Source organism: Rhamphochromis longiceps, linkage group LG6, assembly GCF_057381845.1.
Source record: "Rhamphochromis longiceps isolate RC_006_pf linkage group LG6, R_longiceps_female_GT1.1, whole genome shotgun sequence".
Taxonomy (NCBI): domain Eukaryota; kingdom Metazoa; phylum Chordata; class Actinopteri; order Cichliformes; family Cichlidae; genus Rhamphochromis; species Rhamphochromis longiceps.
The window spans coordinates 30833919-30858001 of record NC_140562.1 but is presented as its reverse complement, the minus strand read 5'-3'; the positions used below and the strand labels follow the sequence as shown (position 1 = coordinate 30858001).

The 24083-nt window shown below is 39.9% G+C and overlaps 3 protein-coding genes across 3 annotated transcripts in view; all 3 read left to right on the top strand.

Moving 5' to 3' along the window:
• usp43a (ubiquitin specific peptidase 43a) overlaps positions 1–24083 on the top strand; it is a 144627-nt gene that overhangs the window by 105670 nt on the left and 14874 nt on the right. Inside the window, exon 13 of the mRNA XM_085410200.1 lies at positions 2394–2643. Within this exon, the coding sequence (XP_085266326.1) occupies positions 2394–2643 (250 nt within the window). The remainder of the gene's footprint in view (positions 1–2393; positions 2644–24083) is intronic.
• Positions 9491–17704, top strand: LOC146668310 (uncharacterized). The gene is made up of 17 exons (XM_085408345.1): positions 9491–10141; positions 10760–10880; positions 11185–11347; positions 11516–11708; positions 11894–11965; positions 12362–12433; positions 12723–12794; positions 13191–13262; positions 13659–13730; positions 14020–14091; positions 14381–14452; positions 14849–14920; positions 15317–15388; positions 16207–16312; positions 16889–16959; positions 17040–17607; positions 17691–17704. Exons 2-17 carry the CDS (start codon positions 10763–10765, stop codon positions 17702–17704), a joined length of 1881 nt encoding a protein of 626 aa, XP_085264471.1. The 5' UTR covers positions 9491–10141; positions 10760–10762.
• Positions 17560–23978, top strand: LOC146668309 (uncharacterized). Its single transcript, XM_085410199.1, has 5 exons — positions 17560–19068; positions 19154–19495; positions 19567–19614; positions 21766–21864; positions 23161–23978. Exons 1-5 carry the CDS (start codon positions 17799–17801, stop codon positions 23394–23396), a joined length of 1995 nt encoding a protein of 664 aa, XP_085266325.1. The 5' UTR covers positions 17560–17798; the 3' UTR covers positions 23397–23978.

Here is a 24083-nt window from a genome sequence, read left to right as displayed (position 1 = left end):
TGCTGATGAGAGCAGATGTTACAATTAGGCAATGAAAATGTAAGAGGTATAGTTAAAAACACCAATATTTTAAGACAATTTATCAATTTAATCAATTTTCTCAAAAACAACTGTGAGCAAAATGTGCATGTTTTTGCTAAATTTCAAATACCCTAAACTTTATTTTACTTTATAGAATATATTGTACTGCCATCTTACTTGTAGTTTCATGTATTCATGTGACGTTTTTCAGTTCTTTCTTCTTGTTCAGTGAAAGAGATCTAGTCTGTTTTTGGCCTGAACAAGTGCTTTAAAGCTGAGGTAGGACAGTCACATCAACAGCAAACGCAGCATCAGCTTTCCATTATGCATCTGACAGTTCTGGATGTCCTTTGCCTTTTGTCTCACAAAATTGTTGAATTTTTGCTGTCAGGCTGCACACTGTTTTTAGCACTTTGCTCAGGTTGAACCCCCTGACAGATGTGTGATATATATTCCCCAATAAACTCTTTTAGTTATGACATTAGCAACATGGTTAATTATTTTGCTCTGACTTACACAGCACCTCTTAGTGTATAATACAATGCCAAAATACCAATTTTAGTTGTGGGTTAATTTCACTCACTTTATCCTTCGTCCACTTCAAAAGTCCAACATTTTTCCATGTCAGATTTGGACAAACATCAGTTCTAACACCTGTCAGTGTGTCCCATTTTCTATCAAAGCATGCACTTGCCTCCATGAACAAATCACTTCCTATTGTGCTGCTCAATTTCAAACTCTTTTGTTATTCCACGTACAAAGGGAAGTAGTATATGTGGGCTGTGTCGCAGGCACCACAGCTCTTGTCCAGAGCCAAGGACAAAAAGTCAGACTTCAGGCTTTTACACTTTGCTTGGAAAGAAAGAAGCAGAAAGAGGGAAGGCCCCATGAGTTAAGCCCTGCTGATCACCTCACATGAGACCCTTTCTTCAAAAACTCTAGTATCAGATCCTGATTTTGGAGTTCCTGACTGACACACCTTTTCTCTCTGCATTAGAATTCAGTCAGTCAGTCTGCCAAAATCTGTACCAAGCACCGGCTTAGCATCAGAGACCAGAGCCAGTAATATGCACAGCACAATTTCTAAGGTTGGGGGGTTATGCAGGGCCTTCCATCATGATAAGGATTCAATCTCAGTAGGAAAGCTTCTATACTAAAAAGTGATTTGAATAAAAAATCCATACTGAATCACAAGCATGTAAGAGAAAACTGCTGGGCACTTCTTTTACTGACCTAAAACTTTTGTTTTCTGATTCTGGTTACTTCTAAAGAGCCTCTGGAATAAAACTGACAGTAAGTAAAAGCAGAATTCATTTATGTTTCTTTGACATATGCAAATAGTTTGTCTTTATTTATTTGCCGTTTAATTCATTTGGCAGCTATATGCTAGTTTTACTTTTGAATCTTTTTGTAGATGTTCAGATTCCTAACAGAGTAATATTTGCCTGCATATTCACTTGTTGTTGTACAGCTTTGTGAATCTAAATGTAGTTCTAGCTTTTACTGCAGTTGATTCCAATTGTTTGCTCACGAGCTGTTCTGTTTTTAACTTTGTCTTCAGCCACTGCTCAGTGAGATCAGGTGACAGACCTGGTCATTAAAAGTACTGACTTTACTTTCAAAAATCTCCTGACCAGCTTTCGCTGTATGTTTTGGTCAATTCATTTTCATTCAGATTAATTTATATAGGCGCAAATCACAACAACTGTTACCTCAAGGTGCTTTATATTGTAAGGTAAAGACTCTAAAATAACAGAGAAACAAAAATATTTATGTTTTCAATTTTTTAAATAAATTACATACCCAAAGCTGAAATATCTTAAAATTGTGTTCAGACTCACATTCTTTCTGTCAGGCTCGCATGTGTTAGTTGTTATGTTGAGAAATTTTATTACTGCACCACTCAGAACAGTCAATACTTATTGTAAAGCTACTCAAGCATTTTCTTGCTTGAATGCTTTTCATCACTCTCATGTTGAAAGGTGATTGTTGAGCCATTGTACTGGGTACACTGGTGTATGCCCTGTGAACTTCATACTGCTTGCCGCAGGTGCCCTCAAATCACTTTCTAGACACAACACATATTTAAGGAAATGACCATTTTGTTTTCCATTGTAACTATAATCAACACAATACTTTGTAAATCAATCAGTCATACATTTCTATAGATAGAGTCCCTGCTGTTCCTGTCACAGCAAAAGAGTGGATATAGAATCAGTCAAGCCTTTGCCATTAGGCAAAAATAGTAATTGGCACATTACTATTGAGAATTGCAAAAGAAAAAAAAGTATTTCCAAGTATTTAAAGTACAAAAATGTGCAAACATAATGGTGTGTATGGACTGTATGTATGAATAATGATTTTTGAAACAGGTTGGAGAGCGAAGGAACAAGCTGTCAACACTCGTGCGTTTCCCTCTAACTGGTCTGGACATGGCACCGCATGTAGTGAAGCGAAGCCAGAGCATGAAGAACCTGAATATGGGGCCATCACCACCTTCCTGGAAACAGCACTCAGGCCAACCACACCAAGCTGCTGACATGATGCTTCCTCATGAATTCCTGTATGATCTTTATGCTGTGTGTAACCATCACGGAGGAATGCATGGAGGACATTATACTGGTATGTAACAATGACGTCTTCTTATTGCTTTTCATACACACTCTTCTGTCATGCAGTTGGCACATCCACACAAATGAAGTTACTGCATAATATGGATATATACAAAGTGTGTGTGTGTGTGTGTGTGTGTGTGTGTGTGTGTGTGTGTGTGTGTGTGTGTGTGTGTGCGTTGGTAAACATGTATTAGCTGGACATTTCGTCTGAATACACACCACACTAGAAGGACATTTTGAATTAACAGGACAGAGGCGGTGTCCTGCTAATTTTGACTGAAATCTAACAACGTAGAGTGGTTTCTATTGGTCCACTAACCCTAAAAAAACAAAAAAATCAAGATGTCGGTTTAATACATATAAACTTGATTTTGTGTTAAATCTGTGTATCACCAAGAGTGTCCCTGGTGGTAGCGTGTGTAATAGCAGGACCTCATGAATATTCACACATGTGTGAATAATAATGAGGCTTGTGTGTAGTTGTCCCGCCAATTCTTACACAGTCCTTCCAATTCACATGTGGGTTAGATAACTGGTAAATGTTCCAAAATGACCACACCAAATGAACCACTGTATGTTGAACTTAATTGTAATAAAAGCCTGCTTTACCTTGTTGGAAAGAAGACATATGAAGCTTTGCTTTTATATGAAACACTAAGGTTTTGTGTAATTATTCACAGTTATACTAAGTAAATACAGTTACGTACTTACAAAGTGGTATGAAAAAGTATTTGACTGATAAGTTATTTATTTTTTGGTTTGTTCTCTCATTTATCTGTTATCAGATTAGATGAAGAGAACCTGAGTGAATACAAATATAGGTTGTTTTCTATTATCTTATTTTTCAAGGGGAAATGCTTTCCTGGCCCTGTGTAAAGAGGATATTGCAATTCTAAAACAAATGTAAAAAAGAGTGACCTTTATTGGGTACACCTCGAACTGCTCGTTAACTACTCACTAATTGGGCAATCACATAGTGGCAACTCAATGCATTTAGGTGTCATGGTCCTGGGTCTCTCGACCCAGCATTTTGAGTTTGTGGTTATTTTTTATTCACTGTTTTAGGTCCTCTTGCCTTCACGTTTATCTGTGTTCCCTGGGTCTTGTGTTCACCCTTTCCCTTCACTGTGTGTTTTGTATTTATTGCTGTCTGTGTTTTGGTTTTTTGCTGCTCCATGCTTTGTTGTTCTGCTTTCTTAGTGTACAGTTTTGATTATTATTTTCCCATGTTTCGGTTATCATGGTTTGGTGTTCTGTCTCTGTGGCTGTATCCCAATTCAGGGTCTGCAGCCTTAAAATACGCAGCCTTAGCAGTCCACAAGGGCCGCGTACTCAAAGACCGCTAAGGTCGGAAGTGAGAGGCTTGTGAAATGGGACGGTCTAGGCTCCGTCGCACTGCTCAGGTTGCCTAGCAACCATGATACTCACCGCTGGAAACGTTTCTGTTGGATTGTGTGTCCACAGGTGTTTGTACTTTGCGTCACAATAAAATGACGGTAAAAGGCTCCGCCCACTTCCTATCCATGTCTCACCATGCAACGACTTTGTGAATGGACTGGAGAAGTGTAGTGGCAGAGTCCTCCATCAGAAATAAGATATGTGTGTTGACTTTTTATTCTCCCTCAAAAATATTATGCCATGACGTGGCCCAGAGCAGCTCTGCTAACAGGTTATGGGCCCAGCACGCTTCCGCTGCGCAAGTTACCGGCAGGTGTTAAAAGTTTGGCATGATTGAGTGAGTAAGCGTTTTTGTGCATCATGAGCAGACGCACGGCAGAGTCGGGCAGTCGATATTCCCGTTTGCAATTTGATGGAGATGAAAGGAAATATGAGATATGGGAAACGAAGTTCCTTGGTCATCTCAGACTACAAGGTTTGAAAGATGTCATCTTAAAGGCTGAGGGTGATGAAGAAGCCGATGGTGAAGATGATGACAAAAATGCAGAAGCATATGCAGAGTTGATACAATTTCTGGATGACAAAAGTTTATCGTTAGTTATGAGAGATGCAGTTGATGACGGACGGAAGGCCCTAAAAATTTTGAGAGGTCATTATGCAGGAGTGGGCAAGCCAAGGATCATAAGTCTGTACACTGAACTCACTTCTCTCACAAATGAAAAGAATGAAAGTGTGACGGACTATATTATCCGAGCAGAAGCAATTATCACGGCGTTAAAAAATGCGGGTGAGTCACTAACTGATGGACTTCTGATCGCAATGATAATGAAAGGTCTACCAGAGACGTTTAAACCCCTGATTGTGCACGTTACACAGAGTGAAGCAAAAATCACATTTTCAGATTTTAAAGTAAAACTCAGAAGTTATGAAGAAACCGAGCGAATGCGTGTGGCTATAACTAATGACAACGTAATGAGGACAAAAGTGCAATCAGACCAGGATTCTACTTCATGGCGAGCAGATGACCGAAGATCAAAGAATAATGAGATTGTGTGTTTTAAATTTTCGACTAAAGGGACACACTGCAAGAACGTGCCGATCTTGCAGTGTGTATGGTGCAGTTTTTGCCGGAGTAGTACACACAAAGATGCGACCTGTAGAAGGAAGCTAAGACGGGATGAAGCGAGAGGGGTCGTGGAGAAGGACTACGCGTTCAAGACGGGCTCCAAACCCCAGAGGGTCCCGGACGGCGGCCAAGAGATGCTGAATAACCAGCTATTGGTGGATACGGGAGCGACGTCACATATCTTCACGAAGATCGAAAGTTTTAAGACTTTTGATGACACATTTCAACCCGAGGCTCATTGTGTAGAGTTGGCTGACGGAAGGCGGAGCAGAGGAGCTGCAAAGCGGCGAGGAGATGCTGAGATAAGTATGATCGACAGTAAAGGACGCAGCCACAAGGTAACATTGAAACAAGCACTCTACATTCCATCGTTCCCACAGGACATTTTGTCAGTAAAAGCAGCTACTAGTAACGGAGCCACTGTGGTTTTCAAACACGGGGACAGTTTTCTTAAACATGTTGATGGAACAAAATTCCCTATATATGAACACGAGAGACTGTTCTTTATAAACACTGTGCAAGAGTTTGAAGATAAATGTAATGGATGTTTTGATATGCAAACGTGGCATGAAATCCTAGGACACTGTAATTATGAGGATGTTCAAAATCTGCAAAATGTCGTTGATGGAATGGAAATTAAGGGTAAAATCAACAAAAATATGCAATGTGAAGCCTGTATACAAGGGAAGTTTATTCAAACTAGGAACCGAGAACCGGATGAAAAGGCCAGGGCAGCATTAGAGTTGGTACATACGGATTTGGCTGGTCCGATTACGCCAAACTCTAAAGAAGGGTTTAAGTTTGTTTTGTCGTTTGTTGATGATTATTCAGGTGCAACATTTGTATATAATCTGAAACACAAAAGTGATACAACTCAAGCAACTGAAAGATTTATTGCAGATGTGGCGTCATATGGGAAAATCAAGTGCATTCGTTCTGATAATGGAACTGAATTTACAAGCAGTCAGTTCAGAGATTTATTAAGTAGACACGGCATTAGGCAGGAAACTTCGGCGCCATATTCGCCTCATCAAAACCGAACAGCAGAGAGGAACTGGCGTACACTTTTTGACATGGCGAGATGCATGTTAGTTGAGAGCGAATTGCCAAAGTCTTTATGGCCATATGCAGTACAAACCGCGGGAGTGATTAGGAACCGATGTTTTAACAAACGCACAGGTCAGACAGCGTATAAGATGTTAACTGGAAAAAGACCTGATCTTTCTAGAATGAAAAAATTCGGATCATTGTGCTATGCTTATAAACAAAATAGGGGAAAGCTGGATCCAAGATGCGACAAAGGTGTTTTCTTGGGATATGACAAAAATAGTCCAGCATATTTGATCTATTTCCCAAAAACCGGGAAGGTTGAAAAGCACAGATTGATAAAAATACTAAATCCCGCGACAATGGATCAACAAACACAGAGTGATCAGATGTATGAAGATGAGGTTTATGAATCCAGAAAAGATGGTGAACCCAAACAGACGAAGGATGAGGACATTCCAGATGGTAGTGAAAGCAGTCAAACTGAGTCCGAGGTTAAAACTGAGGATAAAGTAGATGCTGGAGCTACACGTTATCCATCCAGAATCAGAAAGAGACCTGATTATTTGAGTGATTATATCACGGATGTGAAAGAGTGTGAAAATGAACAGATGCAAACTAGTGTTGATTATTGCTACAGATTGTTGTGTGAAATACCCACATCATTTAGTGAAGCTATTGTGTCAAGTGAGTCAAAAGAATGGGAAAAAGCGATGAATGAAGAAATTCAATCCCTTAAGGAGAATGACACATTTACTTTAACCACTTTACCAGAGGGTAAGAAAGCAGTGGGGGGTAAATGGGTTTATGCCGTTAAAAAGAACTCAGACGGATCAGACAGATATAAAGCTCGATTTGTGGCTAAAGGTTTTAGTCAAACAAAAGGAGTTGATTATGAGGAGACTTTTTCACCGACTGCTAATTTATCGAGTGTGAGAGTTTTGATGCAGAAAGTGGTTCAGGATGATATGTTGGTTCACCAGATGGATGTAAAAACCGCCTATCTACACGCACCAATAAATGAAGAAATATATATACAACAACCAGAAGGTTTTGAGACAGAATCAAGTGAGACTAATAAACTGGTGTATAGACTAAAGAAATCACTTTATGGGCTGAAGCAATCGGGTCGTAACTGGAACCAAACCTTACATGACTATTTAAGCAGTTGTGGATTTAGACAAAATATTGCTGATCATTGTGTGTATTCAAAAGAAACTGAAAGTGAAAAAGTAATCATCATAGTGTGGGTGGATGATTTACTCATTGCAGCTAACAATGAAAATGTGCTTTCAGGCGTGAAAGAAATGCTCTCTTCTAAATTCCAAATGAAAGATCTGGGGAAACTTAACCATTTTCTAGGAATAGATTTTCTTCAAGAAAAAGAATGTGTCAAAATGTCATAGAAAATATATATTGAGAACATTTTAAAAAGATTTAACATGCAAAACTGTAAGCCAAGGTTAACACCCTGTGAACAGAAATGGACTCATTCTGATAAATTCGAGACATTACCAGATGTGAGGAGATATCGTGAAGCGGTAGGATGTCTTATTTATCTGAGCTATTGTACGCGACCTGATTTAAGCTATGTTGTCAGCAAACTGTCACAACACTTCAATGCGCCAACTGTTGATGATTGGACAGCAGTGAAACATGTTCTGAGGTATCTAAAAGGTAGTCAAGGAAAAGAAAAGGTTTGAAAATGTTGCAGGGATCAAAGGAACAGCACTAGGCTGGTTTAAATCTTACTTGTCCAACAGACTCAAGGTTTGTTTACGTAAATGATAAATCCTCTTCAACCTCTATGGTTACTTGTGGCGTACACCACAGGGTTCTGTACTTGGACTGATCCTTTTTACTATATATATGTTCCCTATTGGTAAAATCATTAGACAGCATGGGATAAATTTCCATAGCTATGCACACCTAAATCCTGATGAACCTAATCAGTTATAAAGATTACGGGCATGCTTGGAAGACATAAAAACCTGGATGTCTTCAAACTTCCTCCTTTTGAATTCCGACAAGACAGAAGTTGTCTTTGGACCAGAAGCTCAGAAAAACAAATTACTTGGTCAGTCCCTTCATCTGGATGGCATTAAATTAGCCTCCAGTAATAAAGCAAAGAACCTCTGTGTTATTTTTTGACAAAGACATGTCATTTAGATCTGACATGAAAGAGGTTTCTAGGGTCTCCTCCTTCCACCTCCGTAATATTGCTAAAATTAGAAACATCCCATCCAGGAGTGATGCTGAAAAACTAGTTGATGCCTTTGTTACTTCAAGGCTGCATTACTATAACTCTTAACTATCAGGAAGTCCACATAATGCAACTAAAAGTCTTCAGCTGATCCAAAATGCTGCAGCCAGGGTTCTGATGAATATCAAAAGAACAGATGACATCTCCTCCCGTGTTTTAAATGCACTTTAGAACAGCACGCAGCAACACTACATATGAGCGAGCGGAGGGAGGCATGGGGTCTTCACAGAGCCCCACTCTCTGCCAGCCGTCAGGGCGGGGGGGCCTGAAGGTGGAATTGGCCATCTGATCGAGGCCTGGGTTGCAGCGGCCCCTGCCACTGCGGAGCCGGGGACGGTCTGCTTGATTTCCACCTCAGGGAGGAGGGCAACATCTGGGTCTGGGTATGAGTTCCCCCTCCGGGGCAAGAATACCTGGACCTGGGATGTAGAGAATGTTTGGGGAGTGTGATTGTGTGTACAGTGTCCATTTATGTCTGTGTCCACGTTGGGTGAGGGCCGAGTGTTTGTGGTTGTGTGTATGAGGGTGGGAAGGTATGTTTGTGTCTGCCGTACACATCACCACAAACAACACCACAAGCAGAGCACAAGTTTTAAGCCAGCGTGGTGTGATTATAGATGCCGTGCAGGTGGGTCCATCTCACATGCAGCGGCATCGCAGAACACGCCCCGCCACATACCCTCTTCCCCCGACTAAGACCGAGGAGCCACCTCCCCCCCCCCCCCCCTCCATGAGCAAGCGAGGGAATAGGCCTGGAGCATCAGCGCCCCAGCCCAGCCACGGGGAAGTGACTACCTGGGCGTTCGCCTGTAGATCTAGCGGCGCTGGTGACGAGGTGGTTCCAGGGACCGCCCACGCTTCCAGCGGCACCCCCATCCCGCTAGCGCACCAGCCTGTGGCTCACCTGAGCCGGTCGTTCCCTCGCGCTGTCCAACAATTACAATAATTATACGGTTGCTGTAACAGATTGTAGATACAATGCAGGTGAGTCCATTTCACCTGCAGCAGCATCCCAGACCAGCCACAATAATAAAGATTTTTCTATTTCATTATAAACTTTGTCCTAATTATGTCATGAGTTTTTACTATTTAAAAAGAAAAAGAAAGCATCACAAAAACACTTAAGGTCATGAAAATTAATTGTATTGCTGCAATACTTAAATATCTGTGGTCTAATCTATTTTTATTCACCAATCTCATTGTAGCAATAATATGCCTTTTTGGTCCAAGTTAATTATTTGAATTTTAAAACTCTTTTAGCCAAATAACTTTGAAGTTGTTACTAAAACTCATCATCCCCATTTACTACTTTTGTTTCATTCTTTAAAAATTTAGAAGCATAAATATCAGTCTTTTGGAAAAATTACATTTTATACAGTATTATTAAGTCTACATATTCCAAGTGAGTTATGTCAGAATGCACTAGAGCAATTTAACTCTATTACATCATAGCATTCTATTTGCAAGAATCCCAGTGTTAATCCACTGTTCTTGGCCAATGATATCCACTCCTCAGCACTATGGGGGCGCTAATGTACATCTACGCTGGTTGCCAACCACCATGAACATTTAAAGAGCAGAAGAAGAAGAAGAGGACACTAAAGAGTTCAGGTGCACGACATGAGGATTTAATGAGACAGCTTTTATCTTACTGCTTTCGTGGAAGATCAGGTGAGAACCATACAAATTCCCTTACACATGATGTTTATATAAATATATTCATCCAATAAAGCAAAGTAATATAGGTTATTATATTACGTTCGGATACACCAAAGCATCTAATTTTTGACAGTTTAGCTAGCCAGCATGCTAGTAGCAAAAGTTTGACATTCTGTTGCTGTTGGTTTGATTAATTTTGGTTTTAGCATCACAAAACTTGTGGTTTTAAAACTAGTGAGATCTGTTTTCAGAAAATATTTTACAAATGAAACAAAAACTGTAGGACAAATATGCTTATTGTTCAACCATACTAAATCATTATTTTAATTTATAACTTTAAGAAATATAAAAGGTTAAGGAAATGTGGATATGAAAATTAACTCATTAAGATTTGCAGTAACCTTAGACCAAATAAAATATACGAAACAGAACTTCCACAGGTAGGGCATGCAGCCTCTGACACACAGTGATACAAGATAGGAGGAACTTTTGGGAAACACAGATATTTGGAACCTTTAGGGGAGCTCTCCCCAACATAAATAGATTTTTCGATCTGTTTATTTCTATGTCTACATACATTTTGTAGTATAATGTGTTATTTCTAAAGTCATTAATACCTGATCTTTGCAGGGGATGGCGGCAACAAGGCCACGGAGAGCTAAAATAAATCCCATACAAGATGCTAGGTATTACTGCTCCTTAGGTGAAGACAAGGCAGGATTTGATGTGAGGTATATTGATTCATTTAAAGGTGAGTTGATTCCAAAGAATGCAGTCAGCTTCTCAAAATAGAAATTTTTATGTTTTTTGTAGTTTTTTTGTAGCATACCATGCATGAGAAAATTAATAATCACGAATATAATTATACTTGTTTTATTATTATTATTATATTTCTATTTTTACCTTGTCTTTCCCCAAGGAATTATGAACATGTTACATGTTCCAAAATAAATAATACAATATAATCAAATAAAAAACATATTTAAAAACAAGAAGGATTTTAATTAAATGGTTTATAGTTTATTGCCCAATTTGTTTTTGATGTGTGTCTTTAGGTCGCGGTGTGTTCAGCTGTCGGTCATTTCAAAAGGGAGATTTTCTTTTTGAGTACAGAGGACAAATCATAACTAAAGAGGAACAAGAAAACCGAATGAAACTTTACCATGATGCACTCAAGGTTTTCATATTTGATTTCAAGTTCAATGGAAAACAGTTATGGTATGTAACTGCTTTGATAAAGGATAAAATACATGAGGTTTACAAATTATAATATTCAAATAATATTTTGAATTGAATATTAAAATGTTATTCAGACGTTCTACAACCTAATATACTTAATGACTTTCTTTACAGAGTGTAATTGTTATTGTATACTTTTTGTTTTAGTGTTGATGCTACCAGAGAGGACGGCTCACTTGGCAGACTTGTAAATGACGATAATGTGAATCCAAACAGTAAAATGACAGTTACCAGAGTGGATGGAAGGCCCCATCTCTGTTTGTTTGCAATCAAAGATATTGGTCCAGGAGAAGAAATCACCTATAACTATGGTGATTCCAACTGGCCATGGAGAAGCAAGGTATAATGTAAATAGTACAGTATAAGTATAAATAGTATTAAATGAATAAAGGCTATACTGAAAAGTATGCATACACACACGGGTCCTGTGTAATACTCAACTGGACAGGTCCAGACATTAGGAGGACTGTATTCATCTTGGCTAGACCCAAAGACTGCCATTCATTATTCATGCTTCTTCCTTAGAAATCCAACATGGTGGCACCTCAGGCTGTGGATGAGATTGCAGCCAGTTCCTCTCCTAACGACGCAACAAAGGTAAATTGGAGTTTCAGTGTCAGATTGTTTTAGTTGTAGACTGAGGTGCTAGTTATTAGGCAGTATTGAGGTATGTGGGTCCTTGGTTATCTTGACCAAGTAAGATGCACGCATTAGGAGGACTGGGATTTGAAACAGGAAGTATAAACAACTGAGTTCTACCTACAAGTGCGCCCACACACACGGGTCCTGTGTATTACTCAACTGGACAGGTCCAGACATTAGGAGGACCGAGTTTCGAAATGAATTCAGATCAATGAGAGTTACTCTGGCAATTGTGCATACACACACGGGTCCTGTGTATTACTCAACTGGACAGGTCCAGACATTAGGAGGACTGTATTCATCTTGGCTAGACCCAAAGACTGCCATTCATTATTCATGCTTCTTCCTTAGAAATCCAACATGGTGCCATCTCAGGCTGTGGATGAGAATGCAGCCAGTTCCTCTCCTAACGACACAACAAAGGTAAATTGGAGTTTCAGTGTCAGATTGTTTTAGTTGTAGACTGAGGTGCTAGTTATTAGGCAGTATTGAGGTATGTGGGTCCTTGGTTATCTTGACCAAGTAAGATGCACGCATTAGGAGGACTGAGATTTGAAACAGGAAGTATAAACAACTGAGTTCTACCTACAAGTGCGCCCACACACACGGGTCCTGTGTATTACTCAACTGGACAGGTCCAGACATTAGGAGGACTGTATTCATCTTGGCTAGACCCAAAGACTGCCATTCATTATTCACGCTTCTTCCTTAGAAATCCAACATGGTGCCATCTCAGGCTGTGGATGAGAATGCAGCCAGTTCCTCTCCTAACGACGCAACAAAGGTAAATTGGAGTTTCAGTGTCAGATTGTTTTAGTTGTAGACTGAGGTGCTAGTTATTAGGCAGTATTGAGGTATGTGGGTCCTTGGTTATCTTGACCAAGTAAGATGCACGCATTAGGAGGACTGAGATTTGAAACAGGAAGTATAAACAACTGAGTTCTACCTACAAGTGCGCCCACACACACGGGTCCTGTGTATTACTCAACTGGACAGGTCCAGACATTAGGAGGACTGAGTTTAGAAATGAATTCAGATCAATGAGAGTTACTCTGGCAATTGTGCATACACACACGGGTCCTGTGTATTACTCAACTGGACAGGTCCAGACATTAGGAGGACTGTATTCATCTTGGCTAGACCCAAAGACTGCCATTCATTATTCACGCTTCTTCCTTAGAAATCCAACATGGTGGCATCTCAGGCTGTGGATGAGAATGCAGCCAGTTCCTCTCCTAACGACGCAACAAAGGTAAATTGGAGTTTCAGTGTCAGATTGTTTTAGTTGTAGACTGAGGTGCTAGTTATTAGGCAGTATTGAGGTATGTGGGTCCTTGGTTATCTTGACCAAGTAAGATGCACGCATTAGGAGGACTGAGATTTGAAACAGGAAGTATAAACAACTGAGTTCTACCTACAAGTGCGCCCACACACACGGGTCCTGTGTATTACTCAACTGGACAGGTCCAGACATTAGGAGGACTGAGTTTAGAAATGAATTCAGATCAATGAGAGTTACTCTGGCAATTGTGCATACACACACGGGTCCTGTGTATTACTCAACTGGACAGGTCCAGACATTAGGAGGACTGTATTCATCTTGGCTAGACCCAAAGACTGCCATTCATTATACATGCTTCTTCCTTAGAAATCCAACATGGTGGCATCTCAGGCTGTGGATGAGAATGCAGCCAGTTCCTCTCCTAACGACGCAACAAAGGTAAATTGGAGTTTCAGTGTCAGATTGTTTTAGTTGTAGACTGAGGTGCTAGTTATTAGGCAGTATTGAGGTATGTGGGTCCTTGGTTATCTTGACCAAGTAAGATGCACGCATTAGGAGGACTGAGATTTGAAACAGGAAGTATAAACAACTGAGTTCTACCTACAAGTGCGCCCACACACACGGGTCCTGTGTATTACTCAACTGGACAGATCCAGACATTAGGAGGACTGTATTCATCTTGGCTAGACCCAAAGACTGCCATTCATTATTCACGCTTCTTCCTTAGAAATCCAACATGGTGCCATCTCAGGCTGTGGATGAGAATGCAGCCAGTTCCTCTCCTAACGACGCAACAAAGGTAAATTGGAGTTTCAGTGTCAGATTGTTTTAGTTGTAGACTGAGGTGCTAGTTATTAGGCAGTATTGAGGTATGTGGGTCCTTGGTTATCTTGACCAAGTAAGATGCACGCATTAGGAGGACTGAGATTTGAAACAGGAAGTATAAACAACTGAGTTCTACCTACAAGTGCGCCCACACACACGGGTCCTGTGTATTACTCAACTGGACAGATCCAGACATTAGGAGGACTGTATTCATCTTGGCTAGACCCAAAGACTGCCATTCATTATTCACGCTTCTTCCTTAGAAATCCAACATGGTGCCATCTCAGGCTGTGGATGAGAATGCAGCCAGTTCCTCTCCTAACGACGCAACAAAGGTAAATTGGAGTTTCAGTGTCAGATTGTTTTAGTTGTAGACTGAGGTGCTAGTTATTAGGCAGTATTGAGGTATGTGGGTCCTTGGTTATCTTGACCAAGTAAGATGCACGCATTAGGAGGACTGAGATTTGAAACAGGAAGTATAAACAACTGAGTTCTACCTACAAGTGCGCCCACACACACGGGTCCTGTGTATTACTCAACTGGACAGGTCCAGACATTAGGAGGACTGAGTTTAGAAATGAATTCAGATCAATGAGAGTTACTCTGGCAATTGTGCATACACACACGGGTCCTGTGTATTACTCAACTGGACAGGTCCAGACATTAGGAGGACTGTATTCATCTTGGCTAGACCCAAAGACTGCCATTCATTATTCACGCTTCTTCCTTAGAAATCCAACATGGTGCCATCTCAGGCTGTGGATGAGAATGCAGCCAGTTCCTCTCCTAACGACGCAACAAAGGTAAATTGGAGTTTCAGTGTCAGATTGTTTTAGTTGTAGACTGAGGTGCTAGTTATTAGGCAGTATTGAGGTATGTGGGTCCTTGGTTATCTTGACCAAGTAAGATGCATGCATTAGGAGGACTGAGATTTGAAACAGGAAGTATAAACAACTGAGTTCTACCTACAAGTGCGCCCACACACACGGGTCCTGTGTATTACTCAACTGGACAGGTCCAGACATTAGGAGGACTGAGTTTAGAAATGAATTCAGATCAATGAGAGTTACTCTGGCAATTGTGCATACACACACGGGTCCTGTGTATTACTCAACTGGACAGGTCCAGACATTAGGAGGACTGTATTCATCTTGGCTAGACCCAAAGACTGCCATTCATTATTCATGCTTCTTCCTTAGAAATCCAACATGGTGGCATCTCAGGCTGTGGATGAGAATGCAGCCAGTTCCTCTCCTAACGACGCAACAAAGGTAAATTGGAGTTTCAGTGTCAGATTGTTTTAGTTGTAGACTGAGGTGCTAGTTATTAGGCAGTATTGAGGTATGTGGGTCCTTGGTTATCTTGACCAAGTAAGATGCACGCATTAGGAGGACTGAGATTTGAAACAAGAAGTATGAAACCCCAACCCTAAATCTGGTTTGCATAAAGACGTAGTTCTCGGCTTGGTTGAAATGAACTCTGATGTAGTTAGATCGCATATTTGAATTTCAGCTGATCAAGGAGCAAGAATGAAGCTTACTATAGGAAGGAGCATGTAAATACAACCGAAACAATCGCTAAACTCTTTCCTGTTAATGCTAAGCACATTTATGTAACATTGTTGTGTAAAGGCCATCCGTTATGTCTTGATGGATTCATGACTTCATGATTTAATTATACTTTTTTACACTCCCAGTCAAAACTTTGGACACATCTTCTCATTTCAGAAAGAACAAATTGTAAGTCTAATCTTTTTTGGGTGTTGTGGGTCCACAATGAATTTTCTTTTCATTGTGGTTTTGTAATATATACCATAATATAAAACCTAGAAGAACAAATTGTTTTGAAAATTGATCTATATACAGCAGGTATTTTTCCCTTTAAATTTTGCATTGCAAAAGTTACAAAAATTGATTTAATAGTTTTAGTAACACTTGAACTTGTTTTTTTTTTTTTTTCTTCCGTCCTTAACTCCTTTTTAAAGAGGAACCAAAACAACTATTTGGTTGTGATATTTTACATCACAAAAGTATGAATTTTGTTTTTGATTACACTGTTTTTTTTTTTTTGTTTTTTTTTTACCAAACAGGACTGCGATCATGATCTAGTCCCTGACGAAATGTCAAGTTTAGAAAAATGTTTTGCATGTGGAGGACCTTTTTCGCCTCTGAAATGGAGTGGTGTGAGATGTGAAGGTAATTATTTAATTATGGAAGGTTGGGTACATTAGAATATCTTAAATATGATCCATAAGGAACACTATAAAAACTAATCCATAAGTAAATATGATATATGTTCATAATGAACCTTTTACATCTGCACTTTTTACATATTTACTTACCATGTCATTATTAAAGCTGCTATACCCAATTTGCAAAAACAAGTTAGCTTAACATATTTTTTTTTCATGTTCATAACAACATTTTAACAAAGCATAGCTATAAATGTTGTTTGGAGATTAAAGAAAAAAAAATGAAGTGGTTCTGTTGCATTTGTCTAAAACCATCAGCCAATAACATGGCTCAGTCCAGAAAAACGATAGAACAGTCTTTCCTGACTCCTTAAATTCTACATTAACATGGCTCCACCACACTATGCACTGGCCTGTTTAGCAGCAAAGCACACCAGGGGGTGTGGCCTATGGATAATATCCAATGGGAGGGGGGAGCCTTCTTGACTGTGTTTATGCTTCCATCTAGCCTGTTTTTTTTTTAAATTGGGGAAAGCGGCTTTAACTACCTTTTTTATTAACTTAATTTTTCTCTGTCTAGTTTGCTACCAGTCCTGGCACAAAAGATGTTATGTTAGCCACAAGGTGAACCTCACTGAACCTCTTCCAGAGGTAAGTGTTTTTGCAGAATTCTTCTCAGTAAAATATGTAAGGTAAACAAAGTCTTACTTTGTGTTTTTGATTGTTATTAGGTCTTTAGTGAAGATAGTTCAAGTGAGGGGGCTTCATCAGAAGAGGAATATGTGCCAGATTCTATAGCTGACTCAGACAGCTCATGGGACAACAAATCAGAGCCTTTAAATATAAGTTGCAAACAAGTACAGAACTCTGAGATCTCCAGCAGTCAATCTGCTTGCAAAACGAAAAGACCTCGCCTAGAAAGTTTTTTAGAGAGAGTAGGACAAAGAATTTCAGAAGATGCCGAATCAATATCTGAAGATGGAATTGGCACAAGACAGCTCGACGTATCAGGGGTTATTGCCACAGCAGAAAAGTCTGATGCTGAAGGCATTGTTGATGACTCTAATACTACGGCTGAAGATTCCTTAAAAACATCCTCCTCACTAAGAAACAAAACATACTGCTACATTTGTGGAAAACTACAGACAAAGTTTACACGTCATTTAAAAACTCATGAGAAATCACATGCAGATGTTGCTCGAGTTTTAAGTCTTCCCAAGAAGTCCAAAGACCATTTGAAAAAGCTTTCTAAGCTGCGAAACAAAGGAAACCACAGACATAACTCGGAGGTCATCGCAAGTGGGATTGGATCATTAAAAACCAGACGCACATCAAAAAAACCCTACAAAGGAAAAGACTATATTCACTGCATTTATTGCGAGGCATTATATCTTAAAAGAGATCTTTGGAGACATGTTCGTAAATGTTCTTCAAAACCAGTGGAGGCCAATTCAGAGGGGGGACGAAAAAAGGTCTTGTCCCTGGCCTGTATGAGTGAGTCAGCTCTGTGTCAGCAAGTTTCCCCCGGTGTTTGGAAGATATTAGCTGTCATGAAAGATGATGAAATAACTTCTACTGTGCGAAGTGACTTCTCTATTCTTCAGCTTGCTCAATCATTCTTTAACAAACATGGGAAAGATCCCACCAAATTTGACTACATTCGCCAGACACTCCGAGAATGTGGAAGACTTCTGCTCACACTTCGGAAAGAATGCTCAATACACACTTTTGAGGATGCTGTAAGACCTGCAAATTTCAATGTGGTTATCAAAGCTGTTAAGAAGGTGTGTGGGTATGATGAAGAAAAGAACTGCTACTCGACTCCAAGCCTTGCTTTAAAGTTGGGACACTCACTGCAGAAAGTCTGTGATATTATACATTGCAGAGCACTGATGGCAGAAGACAGTGCACTGATAAAGTCAACCCAGAGTTTCAAAACCCTTTATGCTACAAAGTGGTCAGAACTCATCTCCCATACTGCATTAACCACACTAAACGAGCGGCACTTCAACAAGCCTTCCACACTTCCTTTCACAGAAGATGTTCAGCGTCTTCATAGACATCTGGAGAAGACTACAGAACAAGCAGTGAAGGACTTGGAAGAGCATAGTTCACCAAAATCATACAGTGAACTTTGTAAAGCTACCATGGCAAATGTAATACTATTTAACAGGAGAAGAGGGGGAGAAATTTCAAAGATGACACTGAATGGCTTCCAGGAGAGAGACACTAGTACCCTGCACAAGGATGTTGCAATTGGACTGACAAAATTTGAACTTTACCTTTGTCAACACTTCAGTCGTGTAGAATTGAGGGGTAAACGAGGACGCAAGGTTGCAGTGCTACTTTCACCAGACATGGTGAATGCCATAACACGGCTGACAGAGAAAAGACAAGACTGTGGTGTTCTGGCAGAAAACATATTCCTGTTTGCCAGACCTCATTGTCTGACTCCCTACAGAGGACAGGACTGTTTGAGGATTTATGCGACTGAATGTGGGGCTGAAAACCCTGAACACCTACGTTCAACGCAGTTGCGCAAACATGTCGCAACTTTGTCTCAGATCTTAAACCTCAAGAATCACGAGTTAGACCAAGTTGCCAACTTCCTAGGTCATGATATTCGTGTTCATCGCGAATATTATAGACTTCCAGAGGCTACTACCCAGCTTGCCAAAATATCCAAACTACTGATTGCCATGGAGAAAGGGTCTCTCAAAAGCCTTCAAGGCAAAACACTTGAAGAGATTGAAATCGAAGGTAAAGTGGTGTTAAGGTTAAGAATTATACACGTTTCCTGCACTATAACCTTATAATTCATTAAGACAATCTTTTATTTTGTTAGATAACCTACAGTTGACAGATTCAAGTGAAGAAAGTGAGGTCGGAGCGGAGCGTGAGGAGGTCGGAGCGGAGCGTGAGGAGGTCGGAGCGGAGCGTGAGGAGGTCGGAGCGGAGCGTGAGGAGGTCGGAGCGGAGCGTGAGGAGGTCGGAGCGGAGCGTGAGGAGGTCGGAGCGGAGCGTGAGGAGGTCGGAGCGGAGCGTGAGGAGGTCGGAGCGGAGCGTGAGGAGGTCGGAGCGGAGCGTGAGGAGGTCGGAGCGGAGCGTGAGGAGGTCGGAGCGGAGCGTGAGGAGGTCGGAGCGGAGCGTGAGGTCAATGAAGGAAATCTTGTATATCCACAGATTGGTAAGTACAATGTGATTAGTCTCAACTTTGTTCAATTTATGAAATCACATGACTAATAGACTTTATTACAGATTCTATAGATACTAGAATGATGAAGAAAGTTGTCAAGGAACCTCCAGGTATGTGTTTGTCATCATTTATTGAAGCTTTTACCTTTGTAACTACTTCCTAGACACTTTTGCTATCTTTGCTATCTTTATGTAAAAAAAAAAAAGATAATTCATTACTATCATTTTTCCAGTGATTGTTACCTTTGTCCAAATGGTAATTTAAAGAAAGTCAAGGATCTTTCTAAAGACCAGCTCAACAGAATAGAAAGGTCAGTTTTGGAGGATGGTCAGGTAGGAAATGCTAGTTTGAACAGGTGATTTTGAGCTGTGATTTAAAGTTCTAGAGAGAATCTAATGAGCAGAGGAAGTTCCAGAGGGTGCAATTAGCAGTGGCAAAGGATTGTACCCTCAGATTTATGATTTTGATGATGGGGGTAAGGAGGTTAGTGTTAGCAGTGTTGTGGGAGAGTGACAGTAAAGACAATCCCTCAGGGTGGCGGGGGCGAGGTTGTTGAAGGCTTAAAAGTTGATTAGGAGTTTGCACTCAATACTATAGTCAGTGTGCAGCCAGTAATGTTCTTTTTAGGATGTGGTGATATAGTCTCTAGAGTGAGTGCAGTAGAGTAAGGGGGCAGCAGAGTTCTTAATAGATTGCAGTTCTTGGAGGTGAGTTTGGGGAAAGCAAAGATGCTGGGATTCTTTTTGAGGGTGGAGAGAATGGATAGGATTAGGAAGAACAATATCATTGGGACTGCACATGTTGGAAAAAATGTCTACATTGTTCTACATTGGCCAGGTTGAGGTTGTGTTGGGCATGTGCAAACAAGGGACAGTGAGGAAGGTTTGTTGAAGGATGTTAGAAAGGAAGCTGCCCTGCAGGAGACAGAAGGAGATGAGATTAATCAAGAGAGATGAAAATAGTTGGTGTGTGGAGGGCTGATCTACTACTCTTTATTTACCTGGTTTGCGCTTCTGAAGTATTCCCTCTACGCTCTCATCCTCTTTCTACAGTAAATCAGTGGTGAGTGGAAAGTTGACCAGTCACCGGAGTAGTGATGGGTCGTTCGCGAACGAAATGGCTCTTAGAGCTGGTTCTTTGAAGTGAACGATGCGAGCCGGCTCCTTATTGGGAGCCGTGGATTTTTTTTTTTTTACTTTCTCTTGCCCTCTCTCTCACTTTTTTCGCTGCACATCAGCCTTGTGTTTGCGCTGAGTAGAGACGGGAGGGGCGCAAACAGAGCCTTGCGTTTGCACCCCTCCCGCCTCTGAGCAGAGGGAGGAGCTAGGGGCGGTAGTTACACTCGCAACAGCAGTAGCACACGAAAAGAGCAGCAGGGAGAGAGAGAGAGAGAAAGAGAGCCGGGAGCAACAACAAGAGACAATGTCGTCACATTAGAAAGGTGGAGTAAAGAAAATGAGTGACACCAAGAAAAGAAGCAAAATCTAGAACCATTTAAATTTTACTGACAATACATAGGCAGAGTGTAGAGTCTGCAAGAAAAGGATATCATATAGAGCCGGTGCACGGGCACCTGAAAACTGTCCACTCATCAGTGCGATGGGAAGATAAAACACAGTGAATTAAGTGTGATATAAGTGAAGCTGCCAGTGTGTCTACCCACTGAGCTGAGCACTGGGCACTTGGTATTTTTAAATTTAAAGTTTAAATTTTAAAAGTTAAATTGTAAATGGTAGGTTTTTGTATTTTATAATTTATTTTTTAAATTTTATGTGGAGTGAATAAATAAAAGCAGATTTATATAATGAACATATATACATAGAAAACACATTTTTAAACATTAGTAATTCATTTTGTGCATAATTTTATATTGTTGTTAATAATAAATGAATGAAAGCAACAAAATAACCTGAAGAGCCGGTTCGGGAGCCGAAAGAGCCGGCTCTTTTTAGTGAGCCGAGCCGAGAGAGCCGGATCTCTAAAAAGAGCCGGAAATCCCATCACTACACCGGAGTCTTGTTTGGAGAAAAATTCAGCCTTGTATCTTTTAATATCAGCTGTAATAGCTCTAGCCATATTCCACATTCACATGTGTCACCTTAAACTAAAAGTCATAGTTGCGACTCTGGATTTATCTTAGAAACCATATTCAAGATTTCAAGGTCCATTAGTTGCTTGACCACATTCAGGAGCATTTGACATTACATTATAAGAGATTTAATACAACAAATATATGCTTACTGTTTTGTTTTGTTTTTCAGCACAAAGTAAAAATGGAGCGGGTAAGGTCATTGAACCCAACAGAATACTAAACAAGGAGATGAAGCCAAGCAGTAAGAAGAAAACAAATAAACAATCTGGTAAATGGTGACATGCATACAAAAGTCACTTAAGCACAAATGTAAACTTCATGCATTTTTGAACCCAGTTATCCACACCACCCAAGCCAGTATGGTGACTATGCTCATCTTTCTGCCAGGGACCGTACCATAATTCTACAACTTGGTTAGACAATTATATTAACCTACTTGGTAAGGTAAAACATAAATCACATTCAATGTGGAACAATACCTTGTATTAAGTAATGGGATAAATGTTTAAATTACTTTCCCTATGCCTGTTTTAATCTGTAATACATTTAAATACTTATCATTTTCAAAACAGCAATGCACCAAAACAATTAATAAACAAAGCAATGAGAACATATTATGATTTGGGTTTTTAATTTTGAGGATTCCTCAACCATTGGGCTTCTACATTATCTCCATACTCTGAACATCATCTTATTCCCATAGGCAGAATCTGGATAATATTGGAAAATTTGGGCTGGTTTGGCTAATTGTGGGCTGTAACCTGAACGTCTTGAAGAAAATTATGTTCACTGAAAAAACCTGAAGGCCCACCTCATGGTCAGGCAGGGTCCACCCTTGTTTTTAAATAAACATTTGAGTCAGACAGTTATATATGAAATGTTTGAGTATATGTTATACATTTCAAATTATTACAATATCATGCTATACATGTTTTTTGTTGTATAACGGTGTGTGGAATAAAATGCTCTCCATCCATAGTGATTTGCCATAGCTATTTATTGGAATTCTGACTTAATGTGGGCTACCTTTCAGAATTTTACATTTAAATAAATGTATTCATCCATTGTAATAAGTATTTAAACAGTCAGCATTACAGGATTTATACCAAAGAAACACTGTTACAACAAATTCACCTTAAAGGGGACATATTATGCAAAACCCACTTTTTTTTTTTTGTTGCTTTTGTATGTATATTTGGTTATGAATTGCCTCCCGACTCCTTAAGTGTAGGTTTTCAACAACTAAAAAAGGAGCTCTTTTAGGTCCCAGGTAGTGTATTTTGCACAATCCAGCATAATCACAGCCTCAGCACCTGTCCTCGTGGACAATGCAAAGGCCGTCTTTGGGCTGTGTAGACTAAACACTAACTGTTCTTAGCAGGGCTGTAAAACTAGTGTGTGCAGAACTCAATTCTTCGGCTTATTTGAAGGAAGCCGATTATCGCCATTATATTTTTGCATCCTACAACCATGTCAACTCACACAATTGAGCATAATACGTCCCCTTTAATTTAAAAATTGTTTAAAAAGTAGTTTGTTTACATTTATTTTTTTCTGCTTCTAGCTTCTCTGGAAAATGCAAGGAGGGTCAAAAAGCATCCTTGGTCTCCCACGGAGGTTGCTGCGATAATGAAGTATTTTGGCGAACATATCAAAAAAGGAAAACTGGCCACTATTATCGAATGCCAGCAATGCAAAACTGCAGAAGATCCTGCTCTGGCTGGTCGTTCTATTCAAAACATCAGAGATTTTGTGAGGAATCGGGGCGTGTCGTTGAAGAAAAAAGAAAATCCTATGTAGAGGAGTCTACATAACTCCAAAGTACTTCTTGGAGGAGTTACAAAAGATATTTTGTATGTTTTGGTTTCTCATTTATTTATTTTAGAATTTTACTATTAGAAGATTGGTAAATTCATTTTGTTGACACTGTTTTAGTGCATCTGATCTAAGAGGACATATAATTTTATATTGCCAGTTATTTTCATTTCTGTTAACAAAACAATCCTGTTTTTGTAAAATGCACTCAATTTGTTCCTTTTATTCACCTGTTGCCCTTTTAATACACACAAAATACATGTTTGTGTATGTGTATGGCCTTTGTCCTGTTAATAAAGTTAGCCCTGACAATTACTGTTCATGTCAGGGGGAGGAGCCAAGTTACCTAATTAGTGTTGTCCTCTTATTACACCATGTTGTCAGGTTCTTATATTTTGAGTTCTGGTGTGTTTTTCACAATTTTGAAGTGAGATTTGTGTTGTACAACTCAAATGGGATTTTTCAAGATGCACTTCATCTATCTAGCACAAGCGGAAAGGGGGGTCCGTTTAGTGTTGCAAAAATCTTGTTTGAAAAAATTGTCCTTCCAATTCACCTTTACCAGTATGTGTGTGTGTGTGTGTGTGTGTGTGTGTGTACATGTTTAGGTATCTTTGTGAGGACAGAAAATTGGCATGCCACTATACTTGTGGGGACCAACAGTCACTTAGA

What these genes read in the sequence shown, in the direction of transcription:
- LOC146668310 (XM_085408345.1), top strand. Translation starts at nt 10,763, where the DNA reads ATGGCGGCAACAAGGCCACGGAGAGCTAAAATAAATCCCATACAAGAT. An exon ending in CTCCTAACGACGCAACAAAG is followed by an intron (nt 13,263 to 13,658) that starts GTAAATTGGAGT and finishes CTTCTTCCTTAG; the next exon opens with AAATCCAACATGGTGGCATC. An exon ending in TCACTGAACCTCTTCCAGAG is followed by an intron (nt 16,960 to 17,039) that starts GTAAGTGTTTTT and finishes GATTGTTATTAG; the next exon opens with GTCTTTAGTGAAGATAGTTC.
- LOC146668309 (XM_085410199.1), top strand. Translation starts at nt 17,799, where the DNA reads ATGAGTGAGTCAGCTCTGTGTCAGCAAGTTTCCCCCGGTGTTTGGAAG. An exon ending in AGTTGTCAAGGAACCTCCAG is followed by an intron (nt 19,615 to 21,765) that starts GTATGTGTTTGT and finishes TTTGTTTTTCAG; the next exon opens with CACAAAGTAAAAATGGAGCG. An exon ending in GAAAACAAATAAACAATCTG is followed by an intron (nt 21,865 to 23,160) that starts GTAAATGGTGAC and finishes TTCTGCTTCTAG; the next exon opens with CTTCTCTGGAAAATGCAAGG.